Consider the following 15,319-nt stretch of genomic DNA (forward strand, 5'->3'; position numbering starts at 1 on the left):
AGTTCAAGGTCTCAGCATACCTCCTGGAAGCACTTCAGCTAAATCAGATCATTTATCATGAGTTTCAGGATTCTTGAACATCCTTAGAAAATAAAGCCAAGTCAACTAACCAAAAAAAAAAGAAAAAAAATCACACCAAGAACAACAAAAAAAGGCTCTCTGCATGCAAAAAACATGACTACCCTAACAAGAGCCTACAGCTTCAAGTTAATCCCAGCTAACATTTACCTTGATGATATTGTTCAGATCAGTTTGTTCTTGCAAGTGTCAGACATTAAACACCAGCAGACAAAATCCAGCTTGTTTGGCACCCGGTCCTGAGGAGACCGAGGCCATCCTGATGGATATGCTCCCATGAAGCCCAGAGAAGGAAGAGAACACTTGCACTGGGTGAGGCAGGATCACTGCTCACCTTCAGCTGAGCTATAGAAGTTTCTGTGGTCTCTAACAGAGTCTACGATTATTTAAAGGTAATTTTTGCTCTCTCAGTTGCATGGAAGGTATTTCATAGCATGTCTGTTCTTCTGCCTAGCAATTTCCTAAATTATTCCAGAGTACAAGGAGATTCTGGGTATGAACATCTACTTCAGACAAAGATGTGAAAGAAAGTAGTGGTAGGTTAATTAAAACAAGGAATAGATCTCTGAGTCATTCTTATTTGAAGTTCTGTTTTGCTTTGTTCCTACAGAAGTGATTGATATAGTATGAACCAGCTACTGAGGAGCACAAGAAAATGGCTATTCACTATGGATTACCACTATCTTAAAGGGATTTATTTAGACAAACATAACCACATGTGATGAAAATAAGTGAAAAGTTTGTCTTGCCTAGTTCCAGTAATGCCCAAATTGGTTTTGGAAGTCCTGAAAATCAGTTTTGAAAGTGTGTTTTAAATAAACCAAGTATTTCTGCTATGGAAGAAAAATAATGTATACATTTTTATGTTAAGTTTATAACAAGGCTTTTAAAAGAAAACAGTTACAGGTATTCAACTGCATCAGACTTCAAAAGAAAAAAGATTACACATACAATACAAAAATACAAAAAAATATTTTTAGAACTTACAAACTCAAAAGTCTAAGTGGTCAGAGCTTTCCTAAAATAATAATAATAATAATAAAAAAATACATTTCAAGATGCACTTTCCTTTCTGCACTTGCAAGTTATACTTTAGCAAGAAGACAGTTTTCGAGGCAGGATGAAAGCAACTACTGTATTGAATGCTACAACCATTTCCCAGCTGAAATTAATTTAGTGTTGACACTATCAGGTTTCTGAGTTTAAAAAGAACCTTATGCTTATTTGGGGTATGGGAGGTGGTGCTGTTGAGGCAGGTGGTGGTATTGCTGTTGATAATGTTCTATTTAACCAGTCCTGTTAATAAAAAGTTTTTACAAACACACAATCCAAATTAGACCGAAATTTAGATGGTCAGCACTGAAATCCTTCAGCACTGTCCTGCAGTATGGAAGCTAAGAAATAAACTGACCAGATTCATGTCACTGCTGAAAATCACTGCAAAAGGAAGACAGGCAGGAAAAGGTCGAGTTTTATTTCTGAAGCTGATACTTGTTAGGAACATCAGGACTGCACATACAGCATTATTTGACCTGATAGTGTCCACTGAGGTCATAGGCATCAAGGCATTCTGTCTTAAATGGCAAGACAGGGAAAGTGCATCTTAGATTTTTGATACTTAAGCAGTGAGTTACCGATTTTTGGTGTGGCTTTTATTCCTTCTAGGCATAGTAAAGAAAAATATTTCAATCAAAGGTGAAGCTTAATGTACATTAGCTTGTATTTTTGGTGGTGGCTTTTGTGTACCACTAGGAAATGCTAACAAGCACTACTCAAGGCTAATGATTTAAAAGGAGCACACTGAAAATACTGATTTACCTTTGTAATGAATATTCTTTACAGACTGTATCTAATATACAGACAAGGCCCATTTCCTTAGGACAGAACAGGCCACAGAAGGTTACACACCCTACATGAAGTTTTAAACAAAATCAGAGCTAAGTTACCAGAGCCACTCAGAGCAACATAATTCCTAGTTTGCAGAGACTTAACAAAAGGTGACTGCAGGGAGAAAAAAAATCCAAGTTTTTACTATTTCCTGTGTAAGATTATATTCAAAGTAATAGTCCAGTAACACTTCTAGTACAAGACAATGCTCACTCTCTTTAGCAGAATTCATAGGAGTCAGCTGGTTCTCCTGTTATGAAGAGGGAGCCAGAAGTGAGAATGCAAGAGCATTCAATTTTAACCTGATTAAAGAGACAGTAACCTTTTTCATCCACCTTATTTAATCACTGACAAAAAAAATTATCTTAAAAAGGTACCACTCCAATTTCTTTATTATCTGTAACCTTTTGAAACTAATCACATGAACTACAAAATTAGCAAATGCCTTGAAATCTGTATACAAAACATAAATTACCTCTAATTTCAAACTCATTTATTAGTGTACCACTCAAAGTCTTAAAAAAGTGGCTCCAAAGATAGTCTCATACCATTCTTAAAAAAGGAAACTGTTCCTTTAATGTTACACCCTCCCCTCCCCCCAAAACACCCAACTTGTAATCCACATCATTTAGTTATTTTCTTGGTCATGGACATTTCCAAGATGAGATTTTATATTTCGTTCCCATAGCTTCTGGTTGTCAGAAAATCCATGCTTTCCTTTATTGAACGAATTTGGTCCTGCTGAGGTTGGTGTATCCCTGTGAAAAGTAAAGCAAGAGCAGTTGAGAAAGCCAGCTCAACTATAGTAGACTGTGCCATGTGACAATGAAAATGCCAATTTCAAGCCCAGTCTGCCCCAGTACCACACAAATTTCCTTCTGCTACATCAGGAGCCCTCACTATTAGCAACGGTAAGCTGGCCACAGAACTCATCGCTACCCAGTACGTCAAAATACAGCGATGAGATGGGGCAGGAGAGGATGTGGCAGTGGCAGTAACTGCTGCCAGCTACCAAGATTAAGAAACTGAGGATCTAAATTTGTTACTGGAGAAAAAAGAAAAACCACCCAACTAGAGAACTTTCAGAGTGACTGACTTTAAAAGCAGTCTATTATTATAAACACCTCTGAAATACAAATTCTCAAAATTCATCCCTAATTTAAGTGAAGTCTCCTCTGAAAAGGTCCCTACTTATTTTAGGACTGGTCCCCTACCATCTCAAATCTGTGGCAAGCAGAAGAATTACATTATTTATTATAAAGTAAAGAAGCAATTCTTTGTCTTTCTGAGAGATGATTCTAATCTTCCCCTTGCACGTGAGTTTAAAAATGTGACCAGACTACCTACTTCAAGGCAATTTATAAAAGGGAGAACCAGAAAAATACAAAGTAGAGACAAGCAGGACTTCCTCCCTCTTACACTTACAAAAAAAAAAAAAAGCTTCTATTTAATGCAGACTCAATTTCTTCCTGAAAAAACATAAATAAGATTCAAAGTTCAAATGCAAATGTAGTGCTTTTAGCCTGTAGATGACACGCTAGAATTTGAAAATCTTACTTCTGGAGAAATGCTTCTTTAACCTATTCTACCTGCTTGTATTTTTAACGCATCCTCAAGATCTGCCCTGAGCTGGGCAGGTGTTCCACACCCTTGCCCTTGTCCAAAGCACAGTTCAAAGCTGCCCTACCTTCCGATGTTCTTCATGCGCATCTTGGCTTCGGGGGGCATTTCCTCTGGTTCGCTCTGCAGGGACAAAGGAGGTCAGAGCGGGGCTGGCGCCCGCCTTGCACACTTCAAATGCCTGACAAGATAAAGGCTGCACTACAGCCCTACAGGACAGCAAAGGGACTTTGGACACAATGGAGGTCCTACACCGTTACAGAACAAAATACAAATTCCTTTGTTCAACTCCATGAAAGAAGCTGAACATGACAACAAAATATTTAGCAAACCAGAACCACAATTTTCCTTGGACTCCCCCTAATCAAGCCTAGAGAAAGCAAGTATTAATTCAAATTATGTTGTGCATCTTATTTTCAGGGAGAAGTTATCAACATTTTAATTATTTCTTGAACCAACAGAGAGCTATTGTGCATTCTTAAATCAGAGCCAAAAGAGATGCTTCTAGATTGAAAATTCCTGACATTTATGTTAAGAACCATAAATAACCCACTCTCTCTGCCTACCACACCAATGGTATTTTGTGCTGATCACTGGCTTATTACTCACATCTTCATCTTCGTTGAAAGCTGCTGCTACAGAAAGGGTTTTTGGAGCCAGGGTTGGAACAGGCTCTTTAGGCTTCTGGAAAAGACAAAATGCACAAGTAACATGAGTCTACTACCTCAAAAAAGCTACCCTTGGCTTTTTAAGTATTTTGGTAAAATTAAATCAAAGATCTTCAACGAAATGGGCAACCGGGGAAAAAGTTTTTGTCTGAATCAAGCGCATAAAGGATTCTCTAATGACAAAGGAAAATGACTGCTCATTTATGTGTAATCACTCTGAGCAGCAAGCTGAGCCCTCTCATATTACAACTCCCCACATGCAGGTCTTAACTTTCTAGCACACTGCAGGGGTACTCAGCCACTGGTGCACGACATGAACAATTAAAACAGAACCTGAATAACTTGTGGTATTCAAAATTTTACTGTGTCACTATTTCCATTATTCTTTTGGGATATTCTTATCCATCAATGTCAGAAAAAAAAGAATATGTTTATTTTCTTCTATTTTAACAACGTGACAGCTTCCTGGCCTAAAACAATTCAATGCTTTTAAACTACTATCAGTATCTAGCACACAGTCCAAATAATGTAAGTTCCTTTAAAGAGTATTTATTTTATTTCCAATTTTTTATTTCTCTATTTAAAGCGTAGGAAGCTGTCAAACTCACAACTGTTACGTGTACTACAACAGTGGTACCAAGAGTTACTTCAACACCACTGAGAAAAAACCAAGTAACTAGTAACAGATTGCTACTATAGAACTAAATCAATCATATACAGCGCTTTCTCCATTTTGCCTTTACTGGTAATTCTTTAATACACACTCCTAGAAGCTGGTACTGCAGCAGAGCCCTTATGCAACTGCCTACAGCTGTTCTTTACTGATACTGCACAACATATAAATACCACACCATTTTTAAAGCATCTGCACCCAAGGAATGGGGAATGTACTAGGGGAGCAAAAATGACTGAAGGGAAGCAGGTCAATTTCAGCACTGTCTGTCACCACTAAGTTCAGTGAACCAGAAATCCTGAGCCAAATTTATTGCCACTTTGGATATGACGAACTGAAGCATGCCAGAGGCCCAGAGAAGGAAGCCTTGTCCATTTTTCCAAAGTCTGAGCTGACCTGGCTGCATTTATACCCTAGAATGCTGCCAGCCCACATCTCCCTTCCATCTCAAAATAACAAAGCACCCTTTTAATCCTCTGCAGGTTTCTAAAATGTGGCATTGCAGTGCAAGCCTTTCACAATCACAGTTTGAATTTGGTGCAGACAGCTACTTATAAGGTATCCATCACAGTGACAGGTGGGAAATGCAAACGAACTGTAATAAACAGAGAGGCAGCCCCTGGCTTGTCCTTAGCCATGCCAGTGGAGGACTACTCTGGAAGTACAGAGAGTCATCAGATTCCCATCTGAACAAGCACAAGGATACCTGTGCTGGGCAATCAAGGGGATCAGAATTCTTAGAAACCTATGTAACAAAGTCCCATCTCTTGCATTTAACACAAATAAATCATACTGACCTTGCAAAGAACAGGCAAAGTCATGGAAATGTGCTACAATTCTCCATGCTAAAATAAGATCTTTGGAGTAGAAGACAACCTATTAAGCCATCTAGATGCTTTCTCCTAGCTTTAAGCATCCTATGCAATGAAGCTCCCAGCACTCATTTCAAAGCAGCCTGAACAGCTTAGCAAGTCTGCTCATTTCCCTCAGGAAATTACTGCAGACTTATCAAATCTCATTGTAAAATTATTCTGCATGTTCAAAGATCTACAGTTCATTTCAATCAAGTCTTATGATTCCTCAGACTACTGACCTGTTATTAACCACCTTGAAGTACTTACACATGCATGACTAGCTGGCCCTGCCTTCTTAAGCTTTACCCAAGTTACCCTCACAGGAATTCAAGGTCTCCTCTGCAAAGAAGCCTCCTCAAAGTGCTTCCCTTTTCCCTCAGTTTCCCTAAAATTAAAAGCCCTCAGTAAACTTACATTTGCTCCCAGTTTGATGGATATTGCAGATGCCTTCTTTGTTGTCTGACTGCCTATGGAAAATCCAAACTTGGACATTTTGGCAGGAGCAGGCTTTGTGGTGAAGTCTTCAGCTTCTTCATTAGCTGCCCGTTTCTCTGCGCTGCGACTCGAACTTTCTCCTCCATTACTGGAAGAAACAGTCTTAGTTTTCACAGGTTTTTCTGCCTCTTCTTCAGGTCCTGGTGAAGTCGAAACAACTTACCAAGATGAGCTACTTTTACTGAGCAGATTGATGGGAGCAGCAACCTCAAAAAGCATTATACTTTGGATGCAATAGGTAAGATGTTTTTAGTAACAGCAGTTTCCACCAATGTATATTTAGTGGACAGCAAAACACAAAGAGGAGAAGAAACTGCAAGCACTCCACTACTTGTAAAGAACTTCTTGTATGAGCCAGGAAAACAATCTTGAAGCACCATCTCTTTATTAAGTATGGAAGCCAAAGTTCATGTAGTAAATTAAATGTAGATGACTAAATCTTTTAAGCTTTTTAAGTTGCCACAGATAAGCTTTCATAATTGGAATCCCAATTCCAAATCTAGAGTAGATAATCTAAGTTAAAATTAATTCTACTAAATTTCTACAAAATCATGTCCATGCCAGTCTCTAGGCTTGTCTGGCCCAACTCTAAAATCATGGGAGTGACTACAGTGAGGCCGGCTGTCTCAATCATCTTTCAAGTCACTGCTTGTCCGCATCTCATCTGTAATAAATCTGCCAAGCTCTGCTTGAGGAAGGAATCAGCACTAAAAAAGCATATATATAGATTTCATCTTTTCTGGTTTTGTATAGCCATGGAAAACATAGCAGCTGAACAGTGATCCACAGAGAAAAAACATCCAAGTAACACTTCCATTCCTATAAAACCAGCTTCTTCAGCTATACCAAGAGACAAAGGTGTCCTTGGAAGACTCACACTGAACAGAGTAAATGCTTCAGCAAAAAGACACTTCCCTGCCGCTGCAATAAGCAAACCACTGCAGCAGCAGAAGGGGGGAAAAACAAACACACATTAAGGAATGGACAGGGAAGTGCTCACAGCAGCAGTTTAAAACAACTGGAGCTAGCACAAGTTCCTCATCACATCAAATGGAGAAGAGCACCTTCCATGCACAGCAAATTCCGACCATCAGGGGATAAAGCTCTTTGCACCGCTAATGCAAAAAGCTACTAGGTAAGATGAAGCAATGGGAGAGAAGAAAGTCTGAACTGGGGGTCAACAAGATTGTAGCTCTGAGAAAGAAAAAAGAAGCAAACAACATCAGGAAAGAGAAAAACTAGGGACTCAATCTATATATATATATATATTTATCTGCTATTTCCCAAATCAGAAGCAGCAGAATATACCCTTCTACCCCACTCTTCCAGGTATCAATAAGTGATTGAAACCAAAATGGATTCATCATTCACCTTCAGAAATATGGCAGATCACAAAAAAATTGTAACTTTAATCAGTTTCACCGTATTAAAAAATGCTACTAGAAATTTGATCCAGAAAATATAGATATAAAAATGAAAAACAGAGGAGGAAAGAGAAACAATCAAAATTTACACAAGTGACCTTGGGTACTGGTAGCTGTCTTAGCAGAGTTTACCAAACAGCAGTCTGCAGAGACTATGAGAGCATCCTTATAGTTAGTCCATAAAATCACATTAAACAGTGATCCAAGTGCAGCCTCAGTACACTAGAGACAGATTCAAGGGTAGGTAGAAGATTCACTGGCCTTTAAAGGCCTGGAAGCATAGAGCTAAGTCTTCTTTTTCATAATATACAAAATCCATAGCAGACCAAAATTCAGGGCACAGGGAACAGTTCCTAGATTAGTGCTAGCTTGAAGGTTATTACACTACTTCTTACAGCTTACTTCTTTAAAGTGCAAATTCTCAAATACTGTTAAGCACAAGATGAAGCCTAATACAATCTACCCACATCTGTTATCTCACCAAATCCTAAAGAGCATCTCTCTCAGAATTAGTTCCTATCAGCACTGCATTCTGAGCGTTATTTCTACTGGGATTGCCAAAGGATGAACACCAGTCTGCTGAAAGAAACACTCTTGCTTGATGAGAAAGCTGTAAGGGGCACAGGACAGTTGGGGAAGGTGAGGAGGGAGCTGCTGTGCTGTTAGATTTCTACAGGAAACAGAAATGCAGGCATATTAACCATTAAACAGGTCTCTACCATCTCCCATGCCAGTCCATATATATATTCCAAGATCTCAAGGCTGCTTTATCATTTCCTGGAGGTCATGCTTCACCTACAGAAAGCACCAGCACTATTTCCACACCAGACTGGCTAGTGCCCTTTCCATGGATTGCACACATGAAAAGTTGTCCTCCTTCACAGCTAAGCTTTACTCATGCGAACCAACAGGCCACACGAGTGGACAACTTCCACAGCCCAGGTGGCTGAAGTGACAAGAGTGACAGTGCCAGCTGCACAGCATTTCAGGATCTGTTGTCCCTGGGAACCACTGGGGCATGTGGGAACAAACCAGTCACAGCTAAATTAATTTTAAGATGAGCCCCACTATATTTCCAAAAGCTAAGAACTGCAAATTGCTTTCAAAAATACTTAGGGAACAACTATTCTTCTTTAGGGCCAAGGTACCTCAACTCATTCAGATCATGTTTCAGCACACAAAACAGCACACAAGACAGCATGAATTACTGATGTGCTGATGCTGTCCAGTTACTGCATTACTAATACAAAAAAACCACCCAACACCACCACCAAAAAATAAAAACCAAAAAGCCACCAAAGCCCAACAGAGCACCAAGAGTCAAGGAACTACCTAAAATCAATACTCTTCAAATGTCAGTGATTATGAGAAATAATATTCACTGTTGAGGCTATCCTGATTGGTTTACAAGCCTGATTTATTGTTTCAACAGATCTACGAAGTGCCCTCTCCCTACAGATATATGAAAAAAACAACAAAAAAAACCCCACTAAAACCCAACTAAAACAAAAAAAAAAAAAAACAAAGGAAATACACCAAGAAAGAAAAGCTTATCTTTTCAAAGACACTGTCCTCTCAACTTTAAGGGAAGAGAGAAGAAAAGAAACATACAATTAAAATTCTGGAACCAAATACTGCAGAAATTACAGGAATGTCCACTCATAATATAAATTATATAGGACCAAACAGCAAACTTACAGATTGTTGCAAAACAAAAACCCCCCAAATGCTTAAAACAACAATTAAAGAATATTCACTGTACCCATTTATAAATAAAGGTACCATAATTGTTGGAAGTTAATCTTTAAGGCTCTGTCTTCATCCTTGCAGATAGTAACAGCCGTATTTCTCTCAGAACACGGCGTAAGTACTCCGTGTATTTTTACGAGAGAGAAATAGTGCATTTGCATGGACAAGGAGAAGCCGGTGTGTTTTTAGAAAAGCGCCGGTAAAGCTGAGCACAGCAGGCGCGACCGGCCTCTCCTCCAGCGCAGTCCCCTCAGGCCCAGGCCACCCACTTTCCCCGCAGGGCCGGGCACCGCACGGCCCGGCCCGGGCAACTCACGGCCGGGTGAGGCACACCTGGACCCCCCCGCCCTCCCACCCCCGCAGGACCAGCCCAGAGCCCGTTCCCACCCCACAGCTCCGCGGCGAGAGGCGCTACATGTTCACCTCCTGCGGGCTGCGGCCGCTTCGCCTTCTCCCCCTCGGCTCTGCCGTCCGCCATTTTCCCCCGCCTCCTCCGCCGCCTCACGCGCCGCGCACGCGCGCCGCTCGGGCCCGCCCCCGCGAGGCCCCGCTCGCGGCCAGGCCGGCCCCGCCCCTGCGGCGCGCGGGGACGGCGCGGCGGGAGCGCGGTGGGAGCGCGCCGAGCGGCGCCGATCTGACGTTCGTCCGGAGCGGCCGCGCACGTGGGCACGGCTTCCACTCCCTCCCCCGGGGAAAGCGGGGGATCAGTCATCCCCCGGTATTCCCCGCATCACACCCTCAGCCTCTGCGTCTCGGGGGTGCGAAGGAACCACGTCCGCTGCTGCGCCCTCCTCACTGCGCGTGGTTTAAAGATTACCTCCCGTGATTCACAAATATCATTGCCTCACTGCCTCCTCGGTGGGTGTAAATATCTGAAGTGTGTGGAGGTGGTGCGCCAAGAAGGATCCGGTGGTGCCAAGCAATGGGACAAGAGGCAACGGGCAGAAACTGATGCACAGGAGTTCCACCTGAACACGAAGAAGAAATTCTTTCCTGTGCAGTGACCGAGCACTGGACAGGTTGCTCAGAGAGGCTATGGAGTCTCCCTTACTGGAGATATTCAAGAGCCATCCAGATGCAACCCTATGCCACGTGCTCTGGGATGACCCTGCTTGATTTGGGAGGTTGGACCAGATGACCACTGTGGCCCTTCCCAGCCTACCCAGGCTGTGATTCTGTGACATGAGTTCAAGTGAGCAGTGCCACCACCTTCCCCCACCCCAGTGTGCAAGCCAGTTTACAGATCAGAAGAGGCTGTTTGTATGGAAGAAGAGCAAATGACAGAAGGTGCATTGCACTCAGCCCATGGCAGGGGTTGGATCTAGATGAGGCCCCTTCCAGCCCAAACCACTCCACAGTCCTATGACACTCAGCAGCACGTAGCTCCATTGTTGTCTCTTCCTCCCTTGAGGAAAGAGAGTCTGCCTGAGTGAGGCACAGGCACTCACACAGGCAGTCCTTGCATTTCAGGGCTTCCCAGGCAGCTGAAGGCAGCTCCCAAGCATCACCTGGAACACCACTGGAGGGTAAAGCTTTGTGTACTTCCCAACCACACACAGCTGAAAGGAACCAGGTCTTTCCCTGTGCCAGAGGTGATCCATGCCTGCAGGCCCCTGCCCCTCACAACAGGCAGTGAAGGCAGTATCAGGGTAGTGAATCTTCTGCCTTCCAATCCCCACCTTACAACAGCTTGTAGGAAGAGGTCACCAGGGAGTGGGTGACCAACTCATCATCTGCTATCACTGACTTTAAGCATCACCCACAAAGAAAGCCCTCCTCATCCCACAGATACCAGACCTGTATTTAGCTGCGCATGGCAGCTCTGCAGCCTGAACAGAGACTTCCAGAGAGACACCAATATATTCTGAGCTCTGAGAAACATTAAACGGCTCTCTGCTCCTCTAAGTATTTACTAATAGGACAGTTTACCAACTCAGAAGTTCCAGCACTTTGGGAAATCTACATTACATGGCCTGAAAACACAGGCACTCTAGGATAAAAGTCTTACACAAAAGTAGGTAAGATTAATTTTTTTTTCAGCATAGTCAAGAAATTTGCCTGATTCCTTCCAAACAGGGACTTTATTTGTGCCAGATAGAACATCCAGAAATAAATGGTGCAGTTCCCCAAACTCCCGCAAGGTTTTAACCATTTAGTTCAGCTATCAAAATCAATTCATTTGCACACAAGAGGATTCAGGAAGTAATGGGAGAGGTCTCTTCTACTTCATCCTAGTGATCTTACAGAATAAAACTGAGGACAGCCTCCAAAGCAGTGAGCTCTGAAGACCTTTGCATTCAGTAACAATCGCCCTTGTCCAAGCACAGTTCAATTGAACAGACTGATAGTCTTCGTGTAGAGGTTTTTTTTTTTTAACAACAGATTATCTCATTTCTCTTACGTAATTTCAATAATGTGTGAATAAATTTAAACAGCTACTAAACAGGACTACTAAAGTAATTAAAAAAACCCAACTCTTAATTATGGTAATTTCAAACATAAGCGACAAAACATGTTCTGAGATTAAAAGCTGAACAGTTCCAGATGTACCAAGAAGTCAGCACAGTTTGTGTGTAAAAAATTCATTTTCCTCCCCATCACTCTACTTTTGCTTTAGTGTATACCTCTTGGGGTAGTTTTTGGCAAATTGCTTTTCTACTTTTTCCCGTCCCTTTGTAAGTTTGAGTGTGTTGATCAGGTCTAGTGTTTTTTTCAATTCCTTTACGGGCTTGTTTACAAAGTCACAGTATTTCCTTTTCGGAACAAACTCCAGAGCCTTCTTCCAGTCAGCAGTATCTTTCAAGGTTAATAAAATATGCATCATTTGATCCAGTGTGAGATTTTTGGCACCGGTATTCCAAAGCAAATACTTATCCAGTGGAAGGGCTGCAGTCTCCAGCCCTAATCGCTTTGCTCGTGCTAAAGAGACTCCTCTTTTTATGCTCCTGTCAACCATTGACCCAACAATATAGATCTTATCGTGATCAAATGTTTTCATTACTTTGGGAGAATCAGCTGTCAGATAGATGAGCTTATCCTTTGGAAAGATTTCTGTGTAGCACTGGTCTGTCACTGTGATAAGCAGTTTGTCCCATGCCTCTCTATAATTCTTGATAAATTCCCTGTGATAGAGGCTATCCTCTTTGAAGTTACAGAAGTGGATGTGGAATGGATCCACAGATCTCCGATTGCTGCTTTCACTCATTACTATCTGTCTCACTGTGTTTGAGACTTCTCGGAAAGACATCTCTTTTTCATAAGACATGTCAAATACTAGAGGCTGGCCAAAGATCATGGACTGAGCAGCCCTCCAATTGTATGCTTTATCCATAGTGCGGGACCACAAACATGCGAATGGACTGGTTTTGGTCTCATCTGTTTTTGAATCTTGATCTTGTGCTTCCAGCCTCCTTTCCCTTTTCTCATCCATCTTTCTCTTGTCATTTTTCTTGTGAAGTTCTTTGAGATGCAAATATTTTAAATACTTCTTTTTGGCTGACTTAGAAGGACACTCCATAAAGGTTTTTAGCTGTTCTTCACTAATATTTTCTGGAACAGCTCTGCCAGCTAGCCTCCACATCTCCAAAGTCTCACGTGCAGCAGCCAAACTGGAAAGCTCCTTAGGCTCCGAGACCATCTCACTGACCTCTTCTTGCAACCCGGATTTCATTACCTTCTTCCACTCATCTAAATCCAGTTTTTCTGAGGGTTCACATGACTTGTCCTGCTTCAGAGAAAGTGATAAACTCAGAGTTCTACTGAGAGGCAACAAATCCTTTTTCATCCCATGCTGTGCAGCAAATGGAAGGACAGGACTTCTTACAATTCTTCTCAGAAGCATATTAGCAGACTGCATACTTAGACATGTGCTGTGTTGCAACACTTATCTGCAAACTCCAATAAGAGGGGAAAAAAACTTGTCAGAAATCACAAAGAACACACATGCAGATTTTTATTCTTAGTAACACTGACAGACAATAGGTTACTTCTTGGAGGATGCTAGAAATTCCTCCTTCTACTATGAATTTTTTACTGTTTCCTAAATAAAAAGAGCTTAAACTAGCTGTACTTACTGCAATTCAAAATGCAGTCAAACAACCTTCAAGAACTGTCCAAGATCTCTTCAAGTTATCTGTACATACGATGAGCCTTCACAACCAAAGTCAGTGAAGTGCTGCATGCAAACCAGAAATATTTTTATATAATTTATCTATCCTGTGAAAACAGAAAGAAGAGATGGAAGAATAACAACTAGTGCAAGAAAAGACCAATCTTTTTTGTTTTTGCTAAATTGTCTGTGAAGTTGGCTTTGCCACATAAAGCTGAGGACATAAATCCCCCCAATCTCATTAATTTTACCTAATTTGTATTTAAATATGAAAGGTCTGCAGAAAGAAAAACAGACCCAAGAACATTTAATCGTTTCCCTGGCCTATGCACACTACTGAACTATAAGCATCAGTGGAGTTTCAGTCCTTGAGGAAACATGATTTGGACAAAACTAGAATTTATTCCTAATTTTTAAATCAAAATTCATAATCTTCCTAAACTGAAAATAATGTGATATACAGAACAAGAAGTTAGATCTAATATTGGGTTTGTATATATGTATCTGCTCAGATAGAGGCACAGAAGGAGCAGTGTATTATTTAGAAATGTTAAATAACCTGGCATGTGTTTTACTACACAGTAACTGGTCAAATTGGTGGCCAACATCTCATGTTCTGCCATTATTAAGATAAAAGAAACAAGAACAACCAAGAAACCTAACAATGTGAAAATTTGAAAGTGCTACAATGGAAGTACACTTATTACTTTTGCCAGTAGTGAAATCCTTCAATGTGAAATTGAAGTATTTAACTACTGGCAAAAGTAATAATCAAAGAAGTATGGAGAAATCAAGGGATCAGTTCCCCAATTAACTTACATTACTGGAGCTCCAATAAAGTCCAGAGCACCAGATTTACATCATCAGAATACTTGATTACAGCTTTTGGTAGAGCCAAGCTACCTTCCAGTGTGTAATTCACACTAACATCATTACTGCAAGAATCCATCTAAGGCTCTTTGAAGAACCTAGATTTGTAGCACTGAAAGTATTTTTCTTTTTTTTTCCTTCTTTAGCATGACTTCACTGCAACTCATCTCAATAACAGAAAGGCTCTCCACTGATATTTCAGAGACTGAACAACTTGCCTTACTTCCCCAGCACAGCTGCCCACTCAGAATCACAGACTGAGTAAGGCTGGAAGGGGCCACAGTGGATCTGGTCCAACTCCTCTACTCAAGCATGGTCATCCCAGAGCACAGGGTTGTGTCTAGATAGGTCTGGAATATCTCTAGTAAGGGAGACTCCACAACCCCTCTGGGCAACCTGTTCAGTGCACAGCCACCTGCAGAGTAAAGAAGTTGCTCCTCACGTTCAGGTGGAACTTCTGTGCCTCAGTTTTTGCCCACTGCTTCTTGTTCCACGGCTTGGCACCACGGAAAACAGCCTGGATCCACACCCTTGGCACTCACTGTAGACACTCATTGACAAGGCCGGCTGCAGGGGAGCAGCACTGCACGTGTTTAACAACGTTTAAACCAGCCCACGAGCATCCGAGCCGCTGAGGGCCAGCTCACACCCCACAGCCCTCCCGGGGACACCGGAACGCCCGCTCCTCCCGCTCTGGCGGGGCCCGCGGCTTCGGGGGCACCGCGCCGCGGGTGGCGAGAAGCACCTGCTGGATCTCCGGCCGCGCTTCCGCTCGCGGGGGCTCGGTCGGGGCAGGCCGGGCGGACCCTGAGGCGCCCCGCGCTCACCGCAGCCCCGGCCGCGCCGCCACCGCCGCCGCCGCTCACCTCGCGGAGCCGCTGCGCCTGCGCGGG

The 15,319-nt window shown here is 42.2% G+C and overlaps 2 protein-coding genes across 5 annotated transcripts; both read right to left on the bottom strand.

Annotated features, from left to right (window-relative positions):
* Positions 1-919: 919 nt before the first annotated feature.
* PCNP (PEST proteolytic signal containing nuclear protein) lies at positions 920-9,950 on the bottom strand. The gene is made up of 5 exons (XM_084200867.1): positions 9,872-9,950; positions 6,195-6,415; positions 4,195-4,269; positions 3,653-3,708; positions 920-2,723 (listed from the first exon to the last, which is right to left on the bottom strand). Exons 1-5 carry the CDS (start codon positions 9,924-9,926, stop codon positions 2,594-2,596), a joined length of 537 nt encoding a protein of 178 aa, XP_084056993.1. The 5' UTR covers positions 9,927-9,950; the 3' UTR covers positions 920-2,593.
* Positions 9,951-11,538: 1,588 nt separating this feature from the next.
* On the bottom strand, positions 11,539-15,318 carry TRMT10C (tRNA methyltransferase 10C, mitochondrial RNase P subunit). 4 transcript variants are annotated; one of them, XM_084226615.1, is made up of 3 exons: positions 15,254-15,318; positions 13,522-13,622; positions 11,539-13,342 (listed from the first exon to the last, which is right to left on the bottom strand). In XM_084226615.1, exon 3 carries the CDS (start codon positions 13,302-13,304, stop codon positions 12,051-12,053), a length of 1,254 nt encoding a protein of 417 aa, XP_084082741.1. In that variant the 5' UTR covers positions 13,305-13,342; positions 13,522-13,622; positions 15,254-15,318; the 3' UTR covers positions 11,539-12,050. The 4 variants fall into 4 exon arrangements, with proteins under 4 accessions (XP_084082741.1, XP_084082738.1, XP_084082739.1 ...); XM_084226612.1 differs by having other exon boundaries at positions 13,522-13,663; positions 15,172-15,297; XM_084226613.1 differs by having other exon boundaries at positions 13,522-13,663; positions 14,869-15,291.
* Between the last annotated feature and the right edge of the window lies 1 nt (position 15,319).

Source organism: Fringilla coelebs, assembly GCF_963513975.1.
Source record: "Fringilla coelebs genome assembly, chromosome: 2".
Classification (NCBI taxonomy): domain Eukaryota; kingdom Metazoa; phylum Chordata; class Aves; order Passeriformes; family Fringillidae; genus Fringilla; species Fringilla coelebs.

Excerpts from the sequence above, each read along its gene's own strand:
- PCNP (XM_084200867.1), bottom strand. The coding sequence starts at position 9,926 with ATGGCGGACGGCAGAGCCGAGGGGGAGAAGGCGAAGCGGCCGCAGCCC. Across the intron at positions 3,709-4,194 it reads CTTTCAACGAAGATGAAGAT|AGCGAACCAGAGGAAATGCC; the intron begins GTGAGTAATAAG and ends TTGTCCCTGCAG. Across the intron at positions 2,724-3,652 it reads CGCATGAAGAACATCGGAAG|GGATACACCAACCTCAGCAG; the intron begins GTAGGGCAGCTT and ends TACTTTTCACAG.
- TRMT10C (XM_084226615.1), bottom strand. The coding sequence starts at position 13,304 with ATGCAGTCTGCTAATATGCTTCTGAGAAGAATTGTAAGAAGTCCTGTC.